Source organism: Hemicordylus capensis, chromosome 7 (assembly GCF_027244095.1).
Source record: "Hemicordylus capensis ecotype Gifberg chromosome 7, rHemCap1.1.pri, whole genome shotgun sequence".
In the NCBI taxonomy this organism is placed as follows: domain Eukaryota; kingdom Metazoa; phylum Chordata; class Lepidosauria; order Squamata; family Cordylidae; genus Hemicordylus; species Hemicordylus capensis.
In genome coordinates, this window is record NC_069663.1 from 26714688 (window position 1) to 26737498 (window position 22811).

At 52.7% G+C, this 22811-nt stretch overlaps 2 protein-coding genes across 3 annotated transcripts; one reads left to right on the forward strand and one right to left on the reverse strand.

Annotated features, from left to right (window-relative positions):
- Positions 1-1576: 1576 nt before the first annotated feature.
- Positions 1577-8872, forward strand: QPCTL (glutaminyl-peptide cyclotransferase like). The gene is made up of 7 exons (XM_053268901.1): positions 1577-1971; positions 3053-3199; positions 4037-4324; positions 5097-5249; positions 6121-6220; positions 6530-6646; positions 7579-8872. Exons 1-7 carry the CDS (start codon positions 1723-1725, stop codon positions 7722-7724), a joined length of 1200 nt encoding a protein of 399 aa, XP_053124876.1. The 5' UTR covers positions 1577-1722; the 3' UTR covers positions 7725-8872.
- Positions 8873-9551: 679 nt separating this feature from the next.
- CCDC61 (coiled-coil domain containing 61) lies at positions 9552-20077 on the reverse strand. Of its 2 annotated transcripts, none has more exons than XM_053268883.1 (14): positions 19980-20077; positions 18492-18734; positions 18139-18221; positions 17439-17599; positions 17002-17154; positions 16075-16291; positions 15575-15657; positions 15215-15450; positions 13612-13690; positions 13324-13448; positions 11669-11747; positions 11181-11247; positions 10980-11052; positions 9552-10474 (listed from the first exon to the last, which is right to left on the reverse strand). In XM_053268883.1, the coding sequence occupies exons 2-14, from the start codon at positions 18637-18639 to the stop codon at positions 10377-10379; spliced, it is 1602 nt and encodes a 533-aa protein (XP_053124858.1). In that variant the 5' UTR covers positions 18640-18734; positions 19980-20077; the 3' UTR covers positions 9552-10376. The 2 variants fall into 2 exon arrangements, with proteins under 2 accessions (XP_053124858.1, XP_053124857.1); XM_053268882.1 differs by lacking the exon at positions 19980-20077 and adding an exon at positions 19497-19645.
- Positions 20078-22811: the final 2734 nt, after the last annotated feature.

Genomic DNA, 22811 nt, shown 5'->3' on the forward strand with positions numbered 1-22811 from the left:
AAGGCAAGAAGCTTCATCAAAGGGGCCTATAGAAGCCCCCAAACCACAAATCTTCCCATTTTTCAATTGGTCTGGGGTGGGAAGGCAGCCTCACTTGCAAGTGTTACTAGGTCTGCAGAATCTCTGTTTTTGTGCTTCATCTGTGGCATGTTTCTATGTTGCCTTTCTCCAAGCGTTGGAGCCGTCGCTCAGTGGTAGAGCCCCTGCTTTGCCCGCAGAAGGCCCCTGGTTCCCTCCCTGGCAGCGCCTTGGAGAAGGCGCCGCCAGTCTGGGTAGACAATACTGAGCTAGATGGACCAAGGGTTTGACTTGGTGTAAGACGGCTTCCTATGTTCCTAAGCATTCAGGGTTCACCAGTGATCAGCAAAATGTAAGCGATAAAATCAGTAACTTAAAGCCATGCCATCCATGATGCCGCAGTCACAGGCAAAGGAGCCCTCTCTCTTATTTCACAGTCTCCCAAGTGCAAAGCAGCCCTCTGGAGAGGGGAAAGGTGCAGGCAGGAGCTGCAAAAGCATCTGCACACATTGTTGGCATTGAACTGTGGGTCAGAGCCCTAGCACCAGCGAAGCGCTGGACTCGGGATGCACTCTCTTGTGGACCCTCTCCGCTTTTCTGCTGGCATTCAGAACAGGAGAGACTCCCAAGCTTGGAGTGTTCACAGTGGTTCATTTCCCATTCCCTATGGGATGCGGGTTTTGGATTTAGCAGAGCTAAATCAGAACCTGGGAGATTAGAGGCAGAGCCCAGGGCTGCCCAATAAGAAAAGCTGTGCCCTGCAAACTCTGAAGTTCCTTGATTCTTTCAGACCCTGATGCTGGTTACCTTGCCTTTCAGAGGCATCTCATTGGCCACAGTGGGGAGCAGGATGCTGGGCCAGCATCCTGCTTTGGTCTGATCCAAGGGCTCTTAAGTTCGTATGCTTCATGGATATTAGCCATGATAGTACCTCCAGGTTCAGAGGCAGTCTACCTTCAAGTAGGAGGAGCAACAGCAAAAGAGGACAATGGCTATTATGCCTTGCTTGTGGGAAAGCTATTGTCTCCTTAGCAGAAAGCAAACGGTTTTGAGACTGATATTTCAGGAGGCCAAGGAGGCCTAGAAAGCCTGCAGCAGCATCTTAACCCAATCCGCGGCTCCCCTCGTGTGTAAACACCTTGGGGGGTAGGGGTCCCGCTTTCCTCTTTAGCACCAAGCCCATTTTTGTTATCCACATTGATGCTATCAAGCGAAACGAAACCTGATTTCTAATCATCAGTATTGCTGCAGAATTTTAAAAACTTTTCCAAAGCGGCATAGAACTGAGAACTCCCCGAAGAGCCTTGACAAGACACCCCCTGCAAATTAAATGAGCAAGGCTCAATAGTGTTCTTTATCTGTTTGTTTGTTACATTGAGCTGATGTGTCAGACTGTAATTCCTCGACGGAAAGAGCGGCGTGTTCTTCGCGAGGAAATGGGCGGGGCTGCGGTTAGGCACGCCCCGGCCCCCCCCCAATTCCTCCCCGCGCCCCGATAGGCTGCCTAGCGAGCGGGCGCGGCGTCCCCTGCAAGGGACCGCCTCCAGAGGGGCGTGCCTTTGCGGGCAGAGCCGGCAGGGTGGGCGTGGCCCGGACCCACTCAGGCAGCCGCGGGCGGGGCTTCCTCCCTGGCCACGCCCACGTGCAGGTCGGGGCTCCCGTCGGTCCGGGCCGCCGCCGCCGCCGTGTCGCGAGGGAGGCGCCATGCGGAAAGGGCCGCGCAGACTCCGACCCGGCCTGGGGGCAGCAGCAGCGGGCTACGCGGAGCTGGACCCCGGAGGCCTCCCCGCAGCCCGCCTGCGGAGCCCCATCCGCCGCCGCCTGTGGCTGCCTCTGTTGCTGCTCTTGCTGCTGCTGCTGCTGGCGGGCGGGCTGCTGGGTCTCTACCTGCTCTGGGAGGAAGGAGCCGCTCCAGGCGCGGCGGAGGAGGAGGAGCCCGTCGGGGGCGCCCAGGTCGGTGGGGGCGGGTGCATGGTGGAGAACGCACGTGCAAGCCTCGGGGCCGGGCGTGGGTCTTGGCGGGGGAGGTCCCTTGTTAGTGTGGGGCTGGGTAGCAGGGGCTGGGGGGCCGTCGCTCAGGGGCAGAGCAAAGGGTCCCACTCCAGTCCCTGTCTTGCACTGCAGGGTTTTGGGTAAGGCCCGCGGAGATGGTGACCCACGAAGCCCCTGGTTTGTGTGGGGCTGCTGCTGGGTAACCACAAGAACTGGGACGGGGGGCTGTCCGTCGCTTAGTGGTCTCGCTCGGGCACCTGCTTTGCACGCCAGAAGTCCCACCGCGGGGATTCCCACGACACGTCCTGCCTCTCTGCATGCAGAAGGTCTGGGATGGATAAGATCCCCTGCTGCTGCTGCTGCTGCTGGATCAACAGCCCTCTTGCCGATCCGGTACAGCCAGATGCTCTGAGCAGCAGCACTGGCGAGCCAGCCGGGGAGTTGCCAGGCCGCTCCTCCCCCTCGCCGCTTGCCGCCAGCATCTGGGAATCGGAGGTGCTCTCTTTGCCTCCAGCCCTCAAGGCTCAGCTTGACTCCCAAGTCCACGTGGCCATCCTGTGACTTCTTCTCTTTCTTAGGGCTGGTTTGGCCTGCGGTGCAGGGAGGCATCCCGTGTTAATGGGGTGTTGCAAAAAACGTGGGGCCTCGGTCTAGGAGATGCCCTGGAGCGGAGACAAGGGTGGGATGTGAATTCCAGTGGGACAGAAGAAGGCAGGCGAGGGTTGCCAGCTTCTTAAAATCCCTGTGCCCCCTTGAGCAAGGAGTCTGAAATCCAGCAAGTGAAGCTTCTCCCACTGCTTGGATTCCATGCTGGAGAAAACTTTGCCCAGGAGTGGCCCTTCCTCCCACAAGGCCTCAGGGGTGGATTTTGGGTGCCCTTAAAGGCAACAGAGTGGGAGAGACAGACAGCCTGTCTCATCATCCATGGGTCTCAGCCCACCAGGAAGCTCAGCTGTACGAGCTTCCCTGTGCAAGAGCAAGGGTGAGACTAGGGGACAGTGGCAGCTGCTTCTGAGACGATTTCTCTCCCTCCTTTCGGTAGTTGAACCATAAGCCTCGAAGTCTGTCTAGCAGCCAGCTGAAACGCCTGGTGTCCCTGGCGGATCTCCAGCGCCTTTGGAAGAGTTACCTGCAGCCCATGCTGATCGAGAGGTATTCTGGCAGCCCTGGGAACAAAAACGTCCGGCAGGTGAGTCGAGATTGGTGACCGTTCCTGTATCCACTGCCGCCACTTAATTTCAGTAGTCCTCTGCTCTAATATCTGTTGCCCTTGTTAGCGGTGGGTGGGAGGGAAATGCTCTACGTATGGGGTGTTGCTCCAAGTCCAAATGTTTGAAAAAGAAAGTGGATTTATTCTTTCTCAAGGAAAGACAAACACAAATGAAATAAAAGTTGGTTCTTTCTGAGAAACACATAGTTCAAAGCACAACCAGTTATAATTTACTGTCTTTCAGTTTGTGGTTTTCTAAGGTGGTTTTTTTTTAAATAAAGAAAACAGAAGAATAAGGGGAGACATGATAGAGGTCTATAAAAATTATGCATGGTGTGGGGAGAGAAAACCTCTTCCTCTCTTACAGCATGAGAACCAGGGGTCACCCCATTAAACTGGTTGCCAGGAAATTTAGGACTGATAAAAGGAAATATTTTTTTCACACAGTACATCATTCACCTATGGAATTCTCTGCTACAGGATGTGGTGATGGCCACCAGCTTGGCCAAAGTTGTTCTTTGGGCGGCTTAAAACACATTAAAACATGATATAAAAACACATAACACATTAAATCATAACAGACAAAAAAAGTGGGGGAGGGGAGAAAGAAAATCTAAAATAGGATACAAAATGATTTAAAATACATTTTTTAAAAAATCAGTTAAAATCTGATCAAAATTTTAAAATTTGAAAGGCCTGAGTGAACAAAAAGGTCTTCACCTGGTATCTCAAAGAACAAAGTGATGAAGTCATGCGAACCTCACTGGGGAGGCTATTCCATAAACGGGGTGCAACCACCGACGTTCTCTCCCCTAGCAAATCACCGACAGCTTGAAAACATTGGCTGCTTCTTGGCACGTGGAGCTGGACTCCTTCGAGGACCGGACGCCGCGTGGCACAGTGAGCTTTGCCAATGTGGTGGCCACCCTGGACCCTACAGCCACCTGGCGGCTGGTGCTTGCCTGCCACTATGACTCGAAGTATTTTCCCCGTGACAAGCGCGGCCGGACCTTTCTGGGAGCCACAGACTCGGCTGTGCCCTGCTCAATCCTGCTGGAGGTGGTGACGGCGCTGGACAAGTTGCTGCTGAAAGCCAAGGAGCAGGTGAGAGGGGATCGAGACAGAGTCTAGGAGGTGGATGTCGAGTGCCCTTCTGGTCTCCTGGGAGCAGTAAGGACTAGTGGTAAGAACTGCAGGGTGGGAGTTGGATGCCTGCCATAGTCCATTTCAAACTCATTTACTAGCAGAGACACGACAGGCCTAGGGAGCCTGTGGTGGGGTTTATGCCCACTAGTGCTGGCCAGCATATCGAAAACATATATGCATAATTGTTAAAAGGGCCACTGTATGTGTTGTTGGTATAGCTGTGGTGGCGAAGGGCCCATTTGAAACCACGTGCAGTATCCTAAAAGTCTACTTATAAGAAACAATCAGTGTCGATGCTGCATTTTGCACAGTGCCATGGGAGGGTGGTCAGTTGAGGAAGCTAACCTTGTGAACTGTGGCAGTCTAAATGTCCAGTTCCTGGTGCACTGTACTCCTAACCAACTTCCTGTCGGTCACCGGGAAGTTCACTTGGATTTATTGGCACTCTTGGAGCCCTTAATCCAGGGGCTTTCTGATGTGGATCCCCAGGTTTTGTTGGACTACAACTCCCATAATCCCCTGTCACATAGAGATGATGGGAGTTGTAGTCTAACATTTTGGGAACCCAAGGTTGAGAACCCCAATCTGATTTCACCTGACACTAGTTGCACTGATGATTCATTTTGTTATTTGGGAGGTGTTTGTAAGATCGTGTACGTCTTGTCTCGGGTTGGCTATGTTTTTCGTTCGATGAGAACATGGACACTGAGCCGTCTGCATTGCGGTGTAGGGTTCGAAGGTGACGCTGCAGCTGCTGTTCCTTGATGGGGAGGAGGCGTTCGGGGAGTGGACCGACACTAATTCCCTGTACGGGGCACGCCATTTGGCTGAGCACATGGCCAAGACCCCACATCGTTCTGGGATCACTCAGCTCCAAGCTATCGTGAGTGCTTCTTTGGACATTGGTTAAAAAAGATGGTGTGCTCCTGGATGCCACCCAAAGAAGGGACAGAAGTCCCGCCCCCCTCCATATGTCAATTATTCCCCTCACGCCCCCCCCCAGCTCACGCTTACAGCCACACGGGGGGGGGGGGTGTGGATTTTCAGCCAACATCTGAAGAAGGCTTGTCTCTCCTGTAAGATACTTGAGAAAGGAAACTGCTTTTGACTTTAACCTGTGCCTAATACTAAAGGTAAAGTGTGCCGTCGAGTTGGTGTCGACTCCTGGTGCCCACAGAGCCCTGTGGTTGTCTTGGGTAGAATGCAGGAGGGGTTGACCTTTGCCTCCTCCCACACAGTATGAGAGGATGGGGCCTTTCAGCATCTTCCTATATCACTGCTGCCTGATATCGGTGTTTCTCATTGTCTGGGAAACATACCAGCGGGGATTCGAACTGGCAGCCTCTGGCTCGCTAGTCAAGCCTGCTGCGCCATTGAAGATCTCGGAAAGCACTAGCTCAGGGGGTCTTCAGATTGAGGCCCCCAGATGTTGTTGGACATCTGGCTGTAGGTGATCTGAACTGTAGCCCAACCATATCTGGAGACCAGCATTCCCTCTAACAGGGATCCTCAGACGTTGTTGACTACAACTCCCATAATCCTCAAGCAAAGGCTATTGCAGTTGGGGACGCTGGGAGTTGTAGTCAACAACATCTGGAAATCTCTCTTAGAGGGAACCCACGGGGAGACCCACATTGGGAAACCCCCAAGTTCAGCCATGTAACTCAGTCCGATACGCAGAATCCCGTGCTCCCCGCCTCTCTCCAGGAGAGTGGGTGCTGTTTAGGTTTTTCACCCGGTTTCTTCTTTCCAAGGCTCTCTTCGTCCTGCTGGACTTGCTGGGCTCACGCCAGCCAATCATCCAGAACCACTTCCTGGAGACCACCAGCTGGTACGAGAGACTGGCGGCCAGCGGTAAGGGCGAGAGCGCAATGGAGGGGACGGATTGGCTGGCACTCGCGTTGGGGAGCCAATCGGGACAGAGGGGTGGTGCTCTGGGCAGGGCCAGGTTCTCCCCACCACTTGCCTTGCTTGAGCCTCTGGTGCCAAATTCTCTGGAGGAAGGCTCAGAGTGGCAGCCTCAAGCCGAGCTCCTTGACGCCAGACGCCTGCCCCGAGCCTGCCCAAAGGCATGGCACCTCCCACCTCTGCCATGGGGAGTGCTTGGGGGATCTGGTTGGCTGGGCCTTGATCGACCTCCTGCTCCTCCATTACATTCTGCAGAGAAGCGACTCCATCGGCTGGGCCTTTTGGAGTCCCACCCCAGAGAGGAGATGTACTTCCAGAAGGATCCCATCTATGGCCCTATTGAAGACGACCATGTGCCCTTCCTCCGGAAAGGTAGGGACAGAGGAAGCTGCCTTCTACTGAGTCAGGCCCTTGGTCTGCCTAGCTCAGTATTGCTTGCACAGACTGGCAGCGGCTTCTCCAAGGTTGCAGGCAGGAATCTCCCTCAGCCCTCTCTTGGAGATGCTGCCAGGGAGGGAACTCGGGACATAGATGCTCTTCCCAGAAGGGGAAGATCTTCCAGTGCTCACACATCAATTCTCCCATTCATATGCAGCCAGGGCAGACCCTGCTTAGCTAAGGGGACAAGTCCTGCTTGCTACCACTAGACCAGCTCTACTCCTCATCTGGCTCCTCCAGATGTTGCTGAACTACAACTCCAATAATCCCCCAACATCATAAATTGTAGCTGAGGATGCTGGGAGTTGTAGTTCAGCAACATCTGGAGGAACCCTGGTTGGGATCCATTGCCCTAAGGGTAATATCTTATGGAGCATGCACATGCAAGTCTCCCATCCAAATGTAAACCATTGTGGACTCTGCTTAGCAAGGGGGACAATTCATGCTCTCCTGGTCTCCCACACTCCAGCTTATCCTGCCTTGTTGGAGCCATAAACTACCAGCGGTGCTGCATGCACTCAATATTTTTTATAAAAAAACGATAGCACAGCCCTGTGCATATTACTCCTACTAAATTCAGGTGGGGAGTTAAGTCCATCTTGGCCAACGTCAAGGGCTCGAAGAGTGATGAACAACCTGAGGCCTTCCAGCTGTTGTTGGGAGTGTATTTGTGGGTGGGGATGATGGGAGTTGCAGTCCAAGAACAGCTGGAGAGCCTCACAGTCACTCTGGACTAGAATCTTGACTCTTGAAAATAAGGAAGCTAGGTGTTTCTGACTGCTGAATTCAGGTTGGGTACCAAATGGCACATTTGCATAGGAACTGCAGGCAACTTTGGGCTTATCTGTGCGTCTGTCTTGTGGCAGGTGTCCCCATCCTTCACCTCATCTCCACCCCCTTCCCCACGGTCTGGCACACCATGGAGGACACAGAGGCTAATCTGCACCCCCCTGTGGTTGAAAACTTCTGTAAGATGCTGGTTGTTTTCGTGGCGGAATACCTGTGGCTGTAGGTGGCAAGCAGCAGCCTAGCCCAGGAACCTTTTCTGTCAGAGAAGACACGGAACAGCCACGGAACATGCCTGTACAGGAGAGTCCCAACAAACTGCCTGCCTGGGCCTCGATCCAAGGGCAAGGTGGTACGGAAGTGCCACAAATTCCAGTCCAGCGTCTTGAGCCATGGGCCCTGCAAGAATTCCTGGCCTTTAGAACAGGTGAGGTGGGTGGTTGCCCAAGGCACCCACTGGAAGGGGTGCAAAGTGAGCTTGAACAAGCCACACAACTTGGCAACACTTCAAGGCAGTTTCTTGTAGGAACAGCCCTTCTCTGCTAGGCACTCCTTTAAAAAACCAATACATGACTTGGACCGAAGTTCCTCTCTCTTGAGCCGTTTTGCGAACCAGGCCTGGTTAACTTCCTAGAAGCTTCCAAACACTGTCCTTGCAGGCCTTGGAAAGCTTGCTTTTTAATATGCACCAGTGACATACGTCAGGGATAACCACTTGCGTTCTGATTCCAGGTACTTTGAGGCAGCTAAGGGTGTGTGTCTTTTTGCTTGTGATGAAGGCAGCATGACGTCCAAAGTGGTTGGAGCTACCTCTGTTTCCCTCCAACCTCTTCTGTCCTGTACCAAGCAAACTGGCCCTGTACTCCTCCTATATTTATTGGTGGATCTTAAGGCTGCTTCAAAAAGATGGCCGAATTCTTATACAGAAAGAGCTTCCATGTGGGGAAACAGCCTGCACAAGATGCAGCAGTCAACCTGTGGGTTGCATCTTACATCCAACATGGAAGGAATTTTGTAACTTGTGAAGTAGCTTTGAGGTCTGATCTGTACCGAGGGTGAGCTGCACATGAGGTGGAGATAGAAGAGGTCGCCATTTTGATAATGCTCCCCCCACATTAGGAGAGGGGGGGTGGAAATCTGCAAGTAAAAAAAACTAGCACAGCAAGGTTGTAGCCCAGCCCACTTTTAATCTGGGGGGAGGTTTGAGTTTTGTTTCATTTTTTAAAATTGTAGTGGAGTATTTGAATATGATCAGTCCATCTTTCTACCTCAAGACTCTGCCACCCTCGTCATGATGCTTGTGTCAGTCAGACCTGTCCCTGCCTCTCTTGGAGAGGGCTTAACAAGTGTTTCAATAAATGGTTTTTTCTGCAATTCCGCCTTTGCTGCCTTGTTTAATTGGTAAAGTCATAATGCAAATTCACACATGCACAGAAAACTTTGGTCAACTCTTCTCCACCAAGCAGGAGTGGGATTAGAACTTCAAGGTCCTGTAACAGCAAACCTATGTTGAGTGACACTGGGGGTGGACTGGGAGCTGAGACCCCCGACTCATTCAGCTGGAGTAGGGGTGAAGGCATGGAACCTAGAAGAGAGGAATTTTCCTACTCCTGCAGCATCTCTGGGAGAGAATGGTCCTGAGAAAGCTTTCTTTCAGCACCTTGGACAGCTCTCATCACTTTTACTTTTGGCCAGGTGGGTACAAACTTTGTCTTGGACTGTGTAAGTTTCTGAGCTTCACCGGTCACTGCTCAGGGCAGAGCAGAAAGGAAGCACCATCATTTCAGCTGGATGAAGCTAACTGCTGAAAATACTCAACTGGCAGTGGCCTGTAACACCTGCATTACTGCTCACCTGCTCAGAGACTAAGGTTCTGGAGCCTGATGGCTACATTGTTAAAGGACCTTGGCAATAATTTCTTTGTGATGTAAATCAGCAGTGGCATGGGGGTCCCATTGCATAGGGGAGAGGGATTTTAAGCATTGTCCTCCCCACACATAATCCCAGTCAGGCTGGGAACTCAGTGAAACTGAATCAAACAGAGCCCATTAAGTAAGAAAAAAATATTTATTTACACAGCATCATCCACACGTGCAAAAATCATTGTTGGGATACAGGCAGATGGGAAGACAGGCAACTACCACCCATTTCTGGGACCAGAAACTGGGAAAGTGTTTTCCAGGAATGTTTAGAAAAAAGCTTCCTTAAAATCAAAGACTCTCAAACATGAGCCCCTAGATGGAGTTCTAGTCCGTCATCACCTGAGGACCCACGGTTCAGTACCCGTGCCCTAAAATAATTCCAAGTCTTTGCACTCGGTTTCTCCATGACAGATGTGAGGTCTGGAAGATACAGGGAGCAACTTGGCAAAAGGAAAATAAGTATCTTCCCCTGGGTTGGGCCCAAAGCCAATATTTCACTTCCTCCTTTGGTGAATGAGACTAGAAAGGGGCTGGGAAAGGAGGAGGAGAAAGACTCCGCAGGCCAAGTAATGCCTTGTCTCTTGTGCTCCCTTTTCAAGGCAAGACTGCATATGGAGCAGACAGCAGTTTCCACACCCTCCCTTATGTCTAGGACACTGCAGACCCTACCCCAAGGATCCTAAGTCACTTGGCAGGAGGAAGAAAAACTCTCTGAAGTGTCTATTCCCCCAAAGTGGCATCCACACCGTGTGTATGGAGATGCACCAATCCATGATTCTCGCCCTCCAACTTCTATTTCAGGCCCATAACCTAGCAGACAAAAAGCTGGGAAGACTCTAAACTGAGGGGGTGGGTGGGAAAGGGGACCTTCTACATTTTGACCTGTCCTCGGTGGCTGAGCAATGCTGCCCCGTGCCCCCGTGAAGAGGTACAACAGCTCTCTCCCGCTCCAGCGACTACGTTCGAGTCTCCAGTTTGTTCATGTACTCCTGCAACGCTTGCAGCCGAGCGTCTATCTCGGAGAGGTCAGCCGACGGCTCGTCATACAGGTTCTCTGTTGGGAGAGATGACAGCGTCACAGGCGGCAAGATCCAGGGCCTTCCCACAATACCTTGCAGCTAAATGGCAGGAAGACTGCCTGTAGCACCTTGGGCCAAAGGCTGAAGTGAGGGGGGAGTTTCCCACAATGCATCGGCCAGCATTAGGGGGGCGAACTGAGGCATTTATGACACAACAGCAGATGGACCAAGTTGTGTCTTCCAAGAATGCCCAAGTGGGCAGCCCTTCCCACACTGCCCTGCACCAAGGTAGCCAAGGATAGAGCAACAGAGGCCGTGACCTCCTTTTCGCACCCATGCTTTGATGTGGGCAACCTCTTCACCAAGGGATTAATTTCAAGAGGGAGTTTAAAGTCATACAGGATTCCTGCCCCGCAACACAGGCTCTTAATAGACTTAGAGAGGGGCGTCACTTCCGCCGTAGCCCAGAGCTGTTCTCCCCAGGCTTTTAGGCTCTACAAGCCGGCACCTTAGTGTGAGGCACCATCCCAGCGGGGTTACCTTTGTCTGCTCGCTTGCCTGCCGTCGGGGTGCTCGCCAAGCACTTCCTGTGACCGCTGCCCGCTTGGGGAACCTGTGTGGGGGAAGGGGAGGCCCTTACTTCACGCCAAGGGCTGGGGCCAGAACCCGGGAGTCCCACCCGACAACAGTCTGCTGCTCTTCCAGGGGGAGAAATGGAAACCCTGGCTGTTGACCACTTACCGCAGCGGAGCCATTCCAGGACGAGGAGCTCAAGGGCTTCCTGCCCCTTGTCATTCGTTTGCGACTCCTGTGGAACGCACACGCAAGAGACAGCGTAAGGTTGAGCAAGCGCAGTGGCACAGAGCTCCAGTTATTCTCCCACCCTAGGGGCTGTCTGGAGGGTTTGCAGCACTGCTGTTGGACTGCTTTGGGGTTTTTTAGTGCTGCTTCCATTCAGCCCAAAATGTACTTCTGAACTGAGCAAAGATCCCCCAAACCCTATTTCCTCCCCACCCCAGAGAACAGGGATGTACAGCCTGCAAGACCACCCTGCAAACACTGGCCTTGTCAAACTTGCAGGCGAACTCATAAGGACCAGAAACTTAACTTTTTAAAGTGGGGGTTGGGAATGTTAGCAGCAGCCAAGGCGGACCCAGGGGCTGCATGCAACTCACAGGGCACCTAGGTCTGCATGAGAAGCAGCCTTTCCTCCATCCCAGTTTCCTCACCTCGGAGCAGCAGGTTCAGAGTAATCATCCATTTCGCTCCCTGAGCTTGCAGTTGAGTGCCGGCTGCGGAAGCTTTCCACTGCAGAAAAGAGGGTGTTTGCAGTGAGATTAATTGATATACAAAACCCTCTCTTGTGATGATTAACCTGCAACAGCAGCATCACTCGTGCATGCATGAACTGGTCCTTAGAAGATACAGTGTGCAAACAGGTTATATAAACATGGGAGCTAAAAACTGCCTGTCGCCTACCTCCCACTCCATTGGCTAAGCTATTGTGATGCTACGGAACATTCACAAACATTCCAATTATCAGAGAGAAGTCACAATCAGAATGTTGATAAACACAACACTTGCAAGGGATGGGAAAGATCAGAGGCTAGGAAAAACCACACTCGGGACCTAGGGATAGGATGGGCTGTGTGTTGCTGGTTAAGAAAAGAGTGGGCAAGAAGCTGGATCTTTGGGAAATGGTGGAATGTAGACCAGGCAGCTGGATTTCACGTATCGATTTGGACAAGCGGAGGCTTCTTTGTTTTTGTGTCACTGACTTCTGTTTATTTTTTTGTGGCTTGGTTATTGTACTGCTGGTTTATCTTGATTTGTCTGCAGTAAACAACATATCCTATCATTCTTGTGTATTTAAATTCTGGTCTTTGGGATGCAATTAATGAAGTAAGCACATATTGATTTGCACTAACCAGTAATGTTTTGCAGGATGCCTCTGAGTCCCAGTTGCAGGGGAGTCACAGCAGGAGAGAGGGCCTGCCCCTTTCAACTCCTGCCTGTGGCTTCCAACGGCATCTGGTGGGCCACTGTGCAAAACAGGATGCTGGACTAGATGGGCTTCCTTGGGCCTGATCCAGCAGGGCTGTTCTTATGTTAATGTGTTAACCACCAAGCAAAAGAGGACTGACTCCCAACACCCCTACAATTGGCTCCATTCATAAGAAAGGCAAAAGCTGCCAATAAATGTGTCATTGAGGGCAGAAGTCTCCAGAATGGACAGAGACGCAACACAAGCCTGGGAAAACAGCACTTTAACCCTTGCTTTGAGCCCCAACAGCATCTGCCTACTGGCAACTGTGTGTTGTGCATGAAGAGGCACAGATCCCGCCCGGAGATCTTGCAACCAAACAGAAGGACCACCTACACCCTCTTGAACACTCCATTCAACACCCAAGGCCTGGTCCGGAAGCACCCCTGCCAACCCAGGTTCAACCTGCAGGGACTTTTCGGTTTGGGCCCCAGGGCTCTGGCCTGCGTTCCCTAGAGGCCCCACATGACCCCGTCAGTCTACACCTTCCAGTGGAGGGAGACCTGGCTCTTTACAGAGGCCTTTGTGGGAAGCTGAAGCAAACAGAGATATATTTTAACTGCTGACGAGCTGGGTCTTCGCAACAGCCGGCATTTGTTCTCATTGCTGATTTTGTTATGGCATTTTATTATGCTCTTTTGGTGGTGTTTGGGCTACTTTTGTATCTCTTTGCTGTCAGCCTCTTTGCGGTCCCTAGAGGAAGAGAAGCAGGACAGAAGGTTTCAAAACAGCTGGCTGACTAAACCGTGCTCTGTTACCAAAGTTGGGGGGAAAGCCTGGAAAGTGTCCTGGGCTTGGTGGGGCCTAAGCCAGAAGCAGCCCCACTCCAGCAGGGCCTACCTGAAGAGCTCCGGCCCCGGGCCTTGCCAAAGCCGCCTGTGCCGAAGGCCGAGAGGCCCCTGGAAGGAGCTGGGTGCCAGCCGCTGGGCGGGGTGTCTCCCGTCCCCCGCCGGAGGCATCGCTTGCTGGAAGGCAGAGAGAAGCATTAGCAGGGGGGTGAGGCCCACATTCAGGCCGCAGACAAGTCAGGGGCGGCACCGGGGGCCATGCGGAGAACCCCCTCTGGAGAAAAAAGGTCGGGAGGCCAGGCAGCCGCCTCACCCTAAAATGCGATGCAAAGACACTCACTTCTTCTGCTCTGCCTCCTTCTGCTTGCGTTCCTTGGCCTTCACAAACGCTGTGGGGTCAAAGCGAGAGGCCCGGATGCCTAGGAGAGGAAGGAGGCAGGAGGTGGAGAAACAGAAGGGCTGCCCCCGGAGAGTCCTTGGCTAGCGGGGGCGGCAGGGCGGGGGGAGAGCTGCTGAAAGCTTGGCCTGGCTTTACCTGGCAACCCGGGGAAAGGAGAATTAGGTTCCTCTTGAAGAGTCCCTTTGAGCCCATGGAGAGCTGACAAATGCTCCTAGAGAGGAGAGCTGGTCTTGTGGTAGCAAGCAAGTAGGACCTGTCCCCTTAGCTAAGCAGGGTCCACCCTGGTTGCATATGGATGGGAGACTTGATGTGTCAGCACTGGAAGATATTCCCCTTAGTAGGGGATGGAGCTGCTCTGGGAGGAGCAGAAGGTCCCAAGTTCCCTCCCTGGCAGCCTCTCCAAGATAGGGCTGAGAGAGACTCCTGCCTGCAGCCTTGGAGAAGCCGCTGCCAGTCTGTGCAGACAATACTGAACTAGAGAGGCCAATGGTCTGACTCAGTGTATGGCAGCTTCCTATGTTCCTAAATGCCTGATTCCTTCTTTGTGGCAAGAGTGGGAATAATCTGCCCCTTCCTAGAACATGATGTTCTCTAAATAAGCGGGCATACATGCACATTCTTCCCCTTTCCTCATCTCCATTTCCCTTCCCTTCCCCCCTTGCAGCAATTTCTGGATTGTAAGGTGCATGGGGCAGAGACCTGTTTGCTCTTTCTTTGCCCAGTGCCACGGTGGCGCCACATACATTGAAATAATAATGGAAGCACCAACCCAATTGCTTGTGCCTCCTGTGCCAATGAGGCGGATGCAGGCCAACCACAGAGGCTGCTAACTGCAACAGGGCAGGACAAGCTCAGCCAACGTTCCAGGGATTCCCCAGAATAACTCCCATAATCCCAAGGGGCTAAAGGCCATGGCAGCTGGGGATTATGGGAGCTGTAGTCAACACCCTTTGGGAATCTGTTACAGGGAGCACTGGTCTCAGCTTCCCTGCTGTGCAAAATCCCGTGTTTACTAGAAGCAAGTTCTACCTGTGGGGTATCACTCTACAGGCTCAGTAAAGGGATAGGAGAGGACTGTGAAGGCTTTGCCGTTCAGCAATCACATAATCTACTTTCTGGCACACAATTCAACATTCTGTGAATACTGGCCTTTTTTAAAGAAAAAAAAAAGGCAAGGTTCTAGTCCCTATTGCTGGGGAGACAAGCTTAAAAACTAGAGGGCAACACCCAGCAAAATCTCAGAAGCCAGAGAGAAGCAGCAGCAGCATCCAAGCACAACTTGGGGGTTTAGAAGCCGGGGCTTCCGGACTTAACGGACCCAGGCTTAATTCCGAATGTAGCTTTCCTTGGTGCAGAACTTGGAATTTCTCTCAAGAGCTCTCCTCACAGGTGTGCTGGAGGCCCTTAACCAGGCAGGGTCCTCCACACCTGGAAAGGGCCACCTTTAAAAGCCCCTGCGTGGAGTCTCTTCACGATACAGACCAGGCTGGCGAAGGGTGGGGTGGGGGGAGTGTCTCCTGGGGAGGGCACTCTGCCTGCTCACCTGTGGGGGACGGGGACTGTCGCGCGAGGCGGCCCTGGCCAGCGCCGCGCCCTTCCCTGGAGGTGGATCTCTGCCGGCTGGGCCCCCAGGCCCCGCTGCGCTCCCGCGAGTTCGACCGTTCCCTTGAGACGGAGCGGCGGTCTTCTCTCATCTTGGTGCCGGCGCGGGTCAGGGCAGGGGGGCCGAAGCTGCGCGCAGAGTGGCTCTGGGGGGATGTTGCGGCGGGGGTGAAGCGCCTGGAAAGGGAAGCGAGGAAACACCCACCGTGAATGCCAGTGCCACTGCTGTCCGGATAGGAAGGGACCCCGCTCGAGGGCCCGCCTTCAATAATATGCGCTGCAGTTGGCTGGGAGGGCTCACCCTTTCTTGTACAAAGCCAGCTCATTGGTCAGGTTCTTCACGCGGATCCGGAGGCTCCTCTCTGTGGCTTTCAGCTCTGCCAGCTGGAGCAGAGAGAAAGAAGAGCTCTGGGATTCTTGCCGAGGATCAGGTCAGTTCACGAAGAGCACCGCAAAACACAGTTCCTATCCCTGGGAGGATGGCTAGGGGGGCAATCCATGTTTTTACGAGGAGGGCAACTTTGACGCCGCGGACGCCTGGGCCCGCCTCCCACACCATCACTTCCCCCTCCTCCAACCTAGCTTGGAATTCACACAGGACGGAAAAGTGGGAACAAGCACAGCTCCCAAAGGTAGGTGGGATGCTTGCCCAAGCCAGCTGACGGCCACAAGAACAGCCCTATAGGATGCTGCCCGTTAAGGACACTCTGTCCTCCCCACTCACCCACCCCCGCCAGCCAGTAACAGGGCAGCAGCAGCAGCAGCAGCAGGAGAATCCCAGAAGGCTCAGGACCTGCCCACCTCGTCGACGAGCTGCCGGCTCTCCTGCAGCCGCTTGCTTGCCACTCGCTGGTGCTTGGCCCTCTCCTTGGTCAGCTCCTCTTCGAGACTCTGCACCACCTTTTTGAGGATCTTCACCTCCTTGAAGGCGCTGCTCTTGTTGGTGAGCTTCAGCTCCTCCTGCAGGCCCAGCAGGGCTGTCTCCGCTGCCTGTTTCTCCTCCAAGGCCTGCTGCAGCCTAGCAGGGAGTCATAGGAACATAGGAAGCTGCCACATACTGAGTCAGACCCTTGGTCCATCTATCTCAGTATCGTCTACACAGACTGGCAGCAGCTTCTCCCAGGTTGCAGGCGGGAATCTCTCTCAGCCCGATCTTGGAGATGCTGCCAGGGAGGGGACTTGGAACATGGAGTCATGTTTGTGAGGCTCGAGTCGGAGCCATCTGGCAACTGAAATCGGGCAAAGGGATTCTAAATGGTTAAAACAAGCTCAGGTTTTGCAAAGGGTTTGAATCCAGCCTGCTGAGCACTTGATCACTTTGTTTAGGAGCCTCCCAAGAGAGACGCCCTGACCGCCTCCAGACCTTGCCATGTTTTGCCAGAGAGCAGAGAGGCCTTTTAAATGCAGTTCCAGCCAGACACGCTGATGCCTTCACCAATTCTAGTTTTCAGGAGGATTGCTTTACTGTGCTCTTACTAACTGATCTTTGCCCCACCTCTGTCCCACCTCTCAGCCTCTCTTTGTCTGTCTCACCTCTCAACCATGGACAAGTTCTCTATTGATCTCCAATTCCTAAATCCCTGGAAAAATGCATCACTCTCAAGGTACGTTCACGAGAGAGAATTGGTACGTTCCTGGGATAACAGACACCCAATATCCCAACCCAAGGTCTGCTCAAGTGCATGCTCCTTCCGGGAATCGACCTTCTCCCCACCCCAACACACTCACTCGTCTCGGAGTCGGCGGATCTCAGCATCCCGGAAGTCCTTGCCTGGCTTTGCCTTCAATGTGGCCAACTCCTCCTTGAGCTCTCGGATCACCCTCTGCAAGACAACGGGGTCCGGCTTCCCCACGTAGGGCAGCGGCAGTGGGTAGTGGATTCTGTCAGGGCAAACAGAGTCACAAAACCGCTGCTGAGGGGAACAAACACTCCAGCCAGCGGGAAGATTTGGCCACTGCTTTAAGAAGCCAACGCCTGCCATGCTGAGGCCCAGGAGACAATTCCTCTCCCTACTCCGCAGGACGGCAAGCTAGTGAACCCACCCCACTCCCTTCCTCCTTCCTGAGCAGAAAGGAGATTCCACTGGCAGTCTGTGGGCCGGATAACAACGCCCTTCTGACTCTCCCCCCAGCTCCTGGCCCCTCGTCCAAGGGCCACCCTTCACCTGTCAAATTCCACAGAGTAGATCAATATGAGGTAGCGTTTGGAGTTCAGTGGAGAGGCCTTGGCGGCGGACATATGCCGGGGACCCACCCCGATTTTCTGGTTCCTCAGCGATTCCAGATCAGTGTAAGTGAGAAGGTCCAGAGTGACTGACTCACTGCTCTGTAGAAAAACCAAAACGGCACCATTATCAGGGGCCCTTTACACAATGAGTTTTCTCCTGAAATAAGCATCCTCACACCAAGAACCTGCGAAATACCCAGACCCAAAATCCATGTAAACCAATATTCCACGCTCAACAGAGGCCAACTAAATGTCTTTGGGAAGCTTACAGCATGAAGGCTATCACCCTCCTGGGGCATTTGGCCCAAGTGCCTGGTATTCAAAGGTAGAATGCATGTGAACATGGAGGTTCCATTTAGCTGTCTTCTGCTCAAGTACTCTGTTCAGTAACCAAGGCCCTGCAGACCACCCCCCTGACGTTGCACATGGAAATATGAGACGTGGCCTCTCTCTGGAAGATCCTCCTCAATGGGGACCATTTGGCTATTTCACTGGTTGCTTTCTGACAAGCAGCTACACTGTGGATTTTTAAGGCAGCGTTTTATTTGCTGCCTGTATACGTCCCATATCGGCTGCTTTAAAATGTCCTTGCTGCTGGTTGAGGCAAACAGGCTGTCCAACGCCAACTGAAATCTCACCTGGGTGAGGGCTGACTCCAGCATGCTACAAAAGATCCCAAACTGCTTGAAATTCCCTGTCTTGTGAGTGAGGTCCTCGATGACTAGAAGGAAAGAATAAGCGCAAGGCTGATTTCCAGGTGAGAAATCCCCAATTCCCGCACCTGCAAAGACTCTCCAGGCCGCCTTTAGCTAGAAGACCTGATCCATGCAGGATGTGGCGCTGCTGTGCTCTGGGATACCTGCTGCTAGCCGCCCCCACACGATTCCAGAGGCGTCTTTCCAGCTTGCTCCAAGACACCCCACCTGCCCCGTGGCCAAGGAAATCATTTCCTCCTCTCCCCTCACCCCCCCGTGACCCCTCCGACACTCACAGGCCGCATCGAACTCCCCTCGCCACTGGTCCGTGGTGAGCCGGTCTTCCACCTCCACCTCCAGAAGACTCCCCTCCACCGTCATGCGCACAATGTGCTCGACCCCACGGAAAACGTAGTCGGCTTGCAGCCCATGCAGCTTGGCCATTGTGGGCCTGACGCCTGCCTCGCAGCGCGTATGAGGTGGGGTGGGTGGGCGTGTCGCGGCCTTCGAACCCTGATCTTCCTCTCACAGCTTTTTATCTGGAGCGAAAGACAGCAGGGTGTGAGGGCAGAAACCACTCCCCCCCCCACTCACAGGAGACATAAATGATTAAAAAGCTGCAGCCAAGGCTGGACTGAGGAGCAAGCAACAGAGACCAGCAGCCGGACACGGGAGTTCGGCAGTGCGCCGGGCATTTCAGTCACTCGTAAAATGAAAAAGGTTCTGCAAGACTAGGAAAAGACACCTTTTTTATTTGCTTATGCACGGCATGAAAGGAAGAATAAATAAAATGCAGATTTAAAAATCCTTGTGTTCACAGTTATTTATTAAGACTTTCTTATATACCACCTCCTCCAGAGACTCTAGGCAGCGGACAACAATACCAATCACTATAGAAAAATAAAATAAAGGGCAAATTAAAGGGCAAATGCCTGGCAAAACAGGTGGGTCTTAAGAAGGGCCTTAAAAGCAACCAGGGAGGGGGCTGAATGAACCTGGGGTGGGGAAAAAGTGTTCCAAAGAAGACCAAGGCCTGGGACACTAAGGCGGGTCAACTGAGAAGACCTCACAGGACAGGATACAACCAGCCGAGAGAGGCGATCCCAGAGATATACAGGTGCTAAGCCCATTAGGGTTTTGTAGGCGAGAACCAGCCCTTTGAATTGGACCCGGAAGCGAACAGGCAGCCAGTGCAGCAAGCAACAGGGGTCAATCATACCGGGATTTACAAAGATGTGCAACGATGCCACAAAAGGGCAACAAACCAGGGATAAGAGAAGAGTGATCATAAGATATTCTACCATTAAACCAATGCAGGGGATAGAATTGATATGCCTTGCCGGAGCAGTGCAGGCCCATGGTATTTGCTATAGAGCTGGCCTTTGACTGTGGCTTGGGGATGATGGGAGTTGTAGTCCAGGATGATGGGCATTGTAGTCCCAATCTAGGGGAAGCTGGCAGAAGGGGTGAAACGAAAGTGGTCCAAGGCAGGGGGGGCAGCTACTGGGAACAAAAAGCAGGATAAATGGGGGGGGGGGGTCACCATACTAGAAGAGACACCTAGAAGGGGGGAGGGGCTGTAATGGAGAATAATAGATGGGAGAATATAGATGGGGGGGCAGTTATTAGAATTAATTGGAAGGGCTACCATTAACATAGAGGGGGGGCTACTATTCAAATAATGGGGTGAGCAAGGGAGGGTTCGTCAGCTGCCGCCCCCCGCAAAGGGCAGAGTTAAGGGGACTACTATAGCAGGGGGAGGAGAAGCCAGAACAGCCACTTACCTGCCCGCCGTCCCACCTCAACTGCCGCCTTTGGGGAGAGGCGCCTCCTTCCCGCCTCTCCCATTGGCCACCTGCTCCACCGTACCGGCTGCTCTATTAGCTGCATGTGACGTCAATCATCTCGCCCCATCCCATCGAATGCGACGCTCCCGCCCCCCCTCGCGTCAGTCAACTCAATGGAACCTCCCCTAGGAGAAAGCCCCGCCCTGTCACATGGACTTATAACAGCTAGACTGACGGACACATCTCGAGCTTCCGCTGACTGTGTAATTTATTTTATTTTCTTCCTCCTGGGGTGGAAGCGAGCGTTTTCTCAGTGGAGAACCCAACTCAAAAACGTTGGCATAGGCTGTGGCTGAGCAGCAGCGTGTTCCTTCACTCCGAAACGAAAGAGAGGCAATATTCACTTCCAGTTCGGGTGACGTTTAAAAAATACTTTATCCTATGAGAACCAAGAAACGCCCTATCTACACCATGGCATTTACTTCTCTTGACTTTTTGCATCTCTATGCTATTAGCTGAGGCAGCTGTCAATCCCCTATACGTCAGAGCGCATCTCACGGAAGGGCGGGGGAAACTCGGCATTGCAGAAGGGGCGATCTGTTTCCCCCTAGTGGCGGTTGAGCGCAAAGCCCCTAACTCACCTGTTCGTATCGCGCTGCCAGAGCGGGCGCTGTTCTACAAACATGGTTTCGTCGGTTCGAGACCCGTGTGGGAAAATCTCATCGGTGTTATTATTAGTGCCAACTCTCTGAATTTCTAAAATCAAATATATTATGTATGTATTGATTTATTTGCATTGTTATACCACCTACAGCTTACAGAAAACAAATTGTGTCTGTGTTATTATTTCATGGTCTTCATATAGCCATAGAGTAACTGACATCTGCAAGTTCATTATTCTAGTGCTAGTTTTACATCAGTTTTCATTCTCTCATCCCAGACAATGGTATAAAGATGTGGTGTCAGTTCAAGATGTTTAGGCTGCAGTTCCATGCACAGTTTTCTTTGTTTATTTTTTAATCACATTTATATGCCACTTGATATGTGCGTCTCTAGGTGGTGTCCACAATTTAAAAAACAAACATAACACAGAGTAAAAACAATTTCATGGGATAAAACCAAACAGTTTAAAATTAATCTCAGTTAAAAGCCTGAGAAAACAGGTGTGTCTTTAGGGTCTTCCTAAAAGCAGTCAGAGATGGACATACTCTTATTTTGATAGGGAGCATATTCCAAACCCCCAGGGCAGCCACAGAGAAGGCCCAGTCCCAAGTCAACACCAGACGGGAAGCAACAGCGGGAGAGAGGGCATGCCCTCACCTCTTGCCTGTGGGCTCCATAGAGGCATCTGGTGGGCCACTGTCTGTGTGAAACAGGATGCTGGACTAGATAGGTTCTTAAACGTGCCAGTGGCAACCGTAACCAGACCTCAGACTGAGCTACTTGGAGGAAGGTTCCAAGTTCCCTCCCTGGCAGCATCTCCAAGATAGGGCTGAGAGAGACTCCTGCCTGCACTCTTGGAGAAGCTGCTGCCAGTCTGTGGAGACAATACTGAGTTGGATGGACCAATGGTCTGACTCAGTATATGGCAGCTTCCTCTGTTCCTATGAAGAAAGGGAAACCAGAAGCCAAGTCAATGCTTGTTTCTCTTGATGTGCCACGGAAGACGCATCAACTCTTGCAAGACACACCACACACCTGGCTTGGTCTCTGCCTTGGGGTAGAGAGTAGTGGGGCTTGTTGATGGTGATGCATCTAAATCCAACGGATGCCAAAGGAACAAATGTTTAGATTTGGTGAGCTTTGCTGCTCCACAATGCCCTGCCAGGGTGCAGTAGCATATCACAAGGGAACCAAGAGGGCACCAGAGGCTTTGGTGAGCTCCAAGCACACAGCAGCAGACCAGGCCATTCACAAATCACCATTCTTGCTGGGCTTCCTTGAGAGTCTCTTGCAAACGGTTTCCGGTGGGAAAGCAAGGCGTGCCTCCAGTTCCAATATGGAGCAAAACATGTTGCCAGTTGGGTGTTTGGAGCGCCTGGCAGCATCTCTGAAATATTTGCTTTATTTACAAGCATGCTAGCAGAGCATGAATGGTGGCCAATGGACACTTGCAAGGTAGAAGATCCACCCAAGGGTACCCTTGGCAGCTCCTCCAGGCTGTACCCCTCATTTCTAGCTATGCCTACCCACACACTCATATCTGCCTCTCTTTGCGTCTGTCTGCCGCAAATTGCAAGCTTTGGTTCAGCAACATGCACAGCGAATCGCCTCTCTGGGATGACACAGCATCAGCCACCATCCTGGCTGATTAGCCAGAAATCCACGGAGTGCAGTGACCTTGACTACTTTTCCAGCAGGGGCCACTTGGGCAAAAAAAACACCCCAACAACTTAGTTGTGAGAGCCATTCTCCACTGTGCTGACCAGTGTTCCCTCTCAGGCGTGCACACATGCAGGCCTGCACATGTTTCTGGATGTCCACTTAGTTGATTTTAGATCCCACTCAGGCTGAACCAGGAAGGCCCCACTCTGAATGCACGTGTGCAATCACGGCCTTGATATTGCTGCCCGGAACAGAACTCATTCTGCACAGAGATGGGGGGAAAGCACCAGAGAGAGCGACACTTCCCAGCACCCTGGCTTGCCTTCCAAGATGGTGCAGGCACTCCAGAGGCCCCCCACCCCACCCCAGTGCTGGGCACAGAGCAGTGCTGCACAGCGAGGATGGTCATCTCCACATGGTACCAGAGGCAGGGGATGGTGCAGAGTTTGGCTGAAGCTCCACACGGGCCCCATAAGCAATTAGCCAGGTAGCCACACTTGGGGT

Coding starts and splice junctions, on each gene's coding strand:
- CCDC61 (XM_053268883.1), bottom strand. CDS start 18,639: ATGGCCAAGCTGCATGGGCTGCAAGCCGACTACGTTTTCCGTGGGGTC. Junction 17,155..17,438: donor TACTCTGTGGAATTTGACAG/GTGAAGGGTGGC, acceptor TTGCCCTGACAG/AATCCACTACCCACTGCCGC. Junction 16,292..17,001: donor ATCCGCCGACTCCGAGACGA/GTGAGTGTGTTG, acceptor ACTCCCTGCTAG/GCTGCAGCAGGCCTTGGAGG.
- QPCTL (XM_053268901.1), top strand. CDS start 1,723: ATGCGGAAAGGGCCGCGCAGACTCCGACCCGGCCTGGGGGCAGCAGCA. Junction 3,200..4,036: donor GGAACAAAAACGTCCGGCAG/GTGAGTCGAGAT, acceptor TCTCTCCCCTAG/CAAATCACCGACAGCTTGAA. Junction 6,647..7,578: donor TGTGCCCTTCCTCCGGAAAG/GTAGGGACAGAG, acceptor GTCTTGTGGCAG/GTGTCCCCATCCTTCACCTC.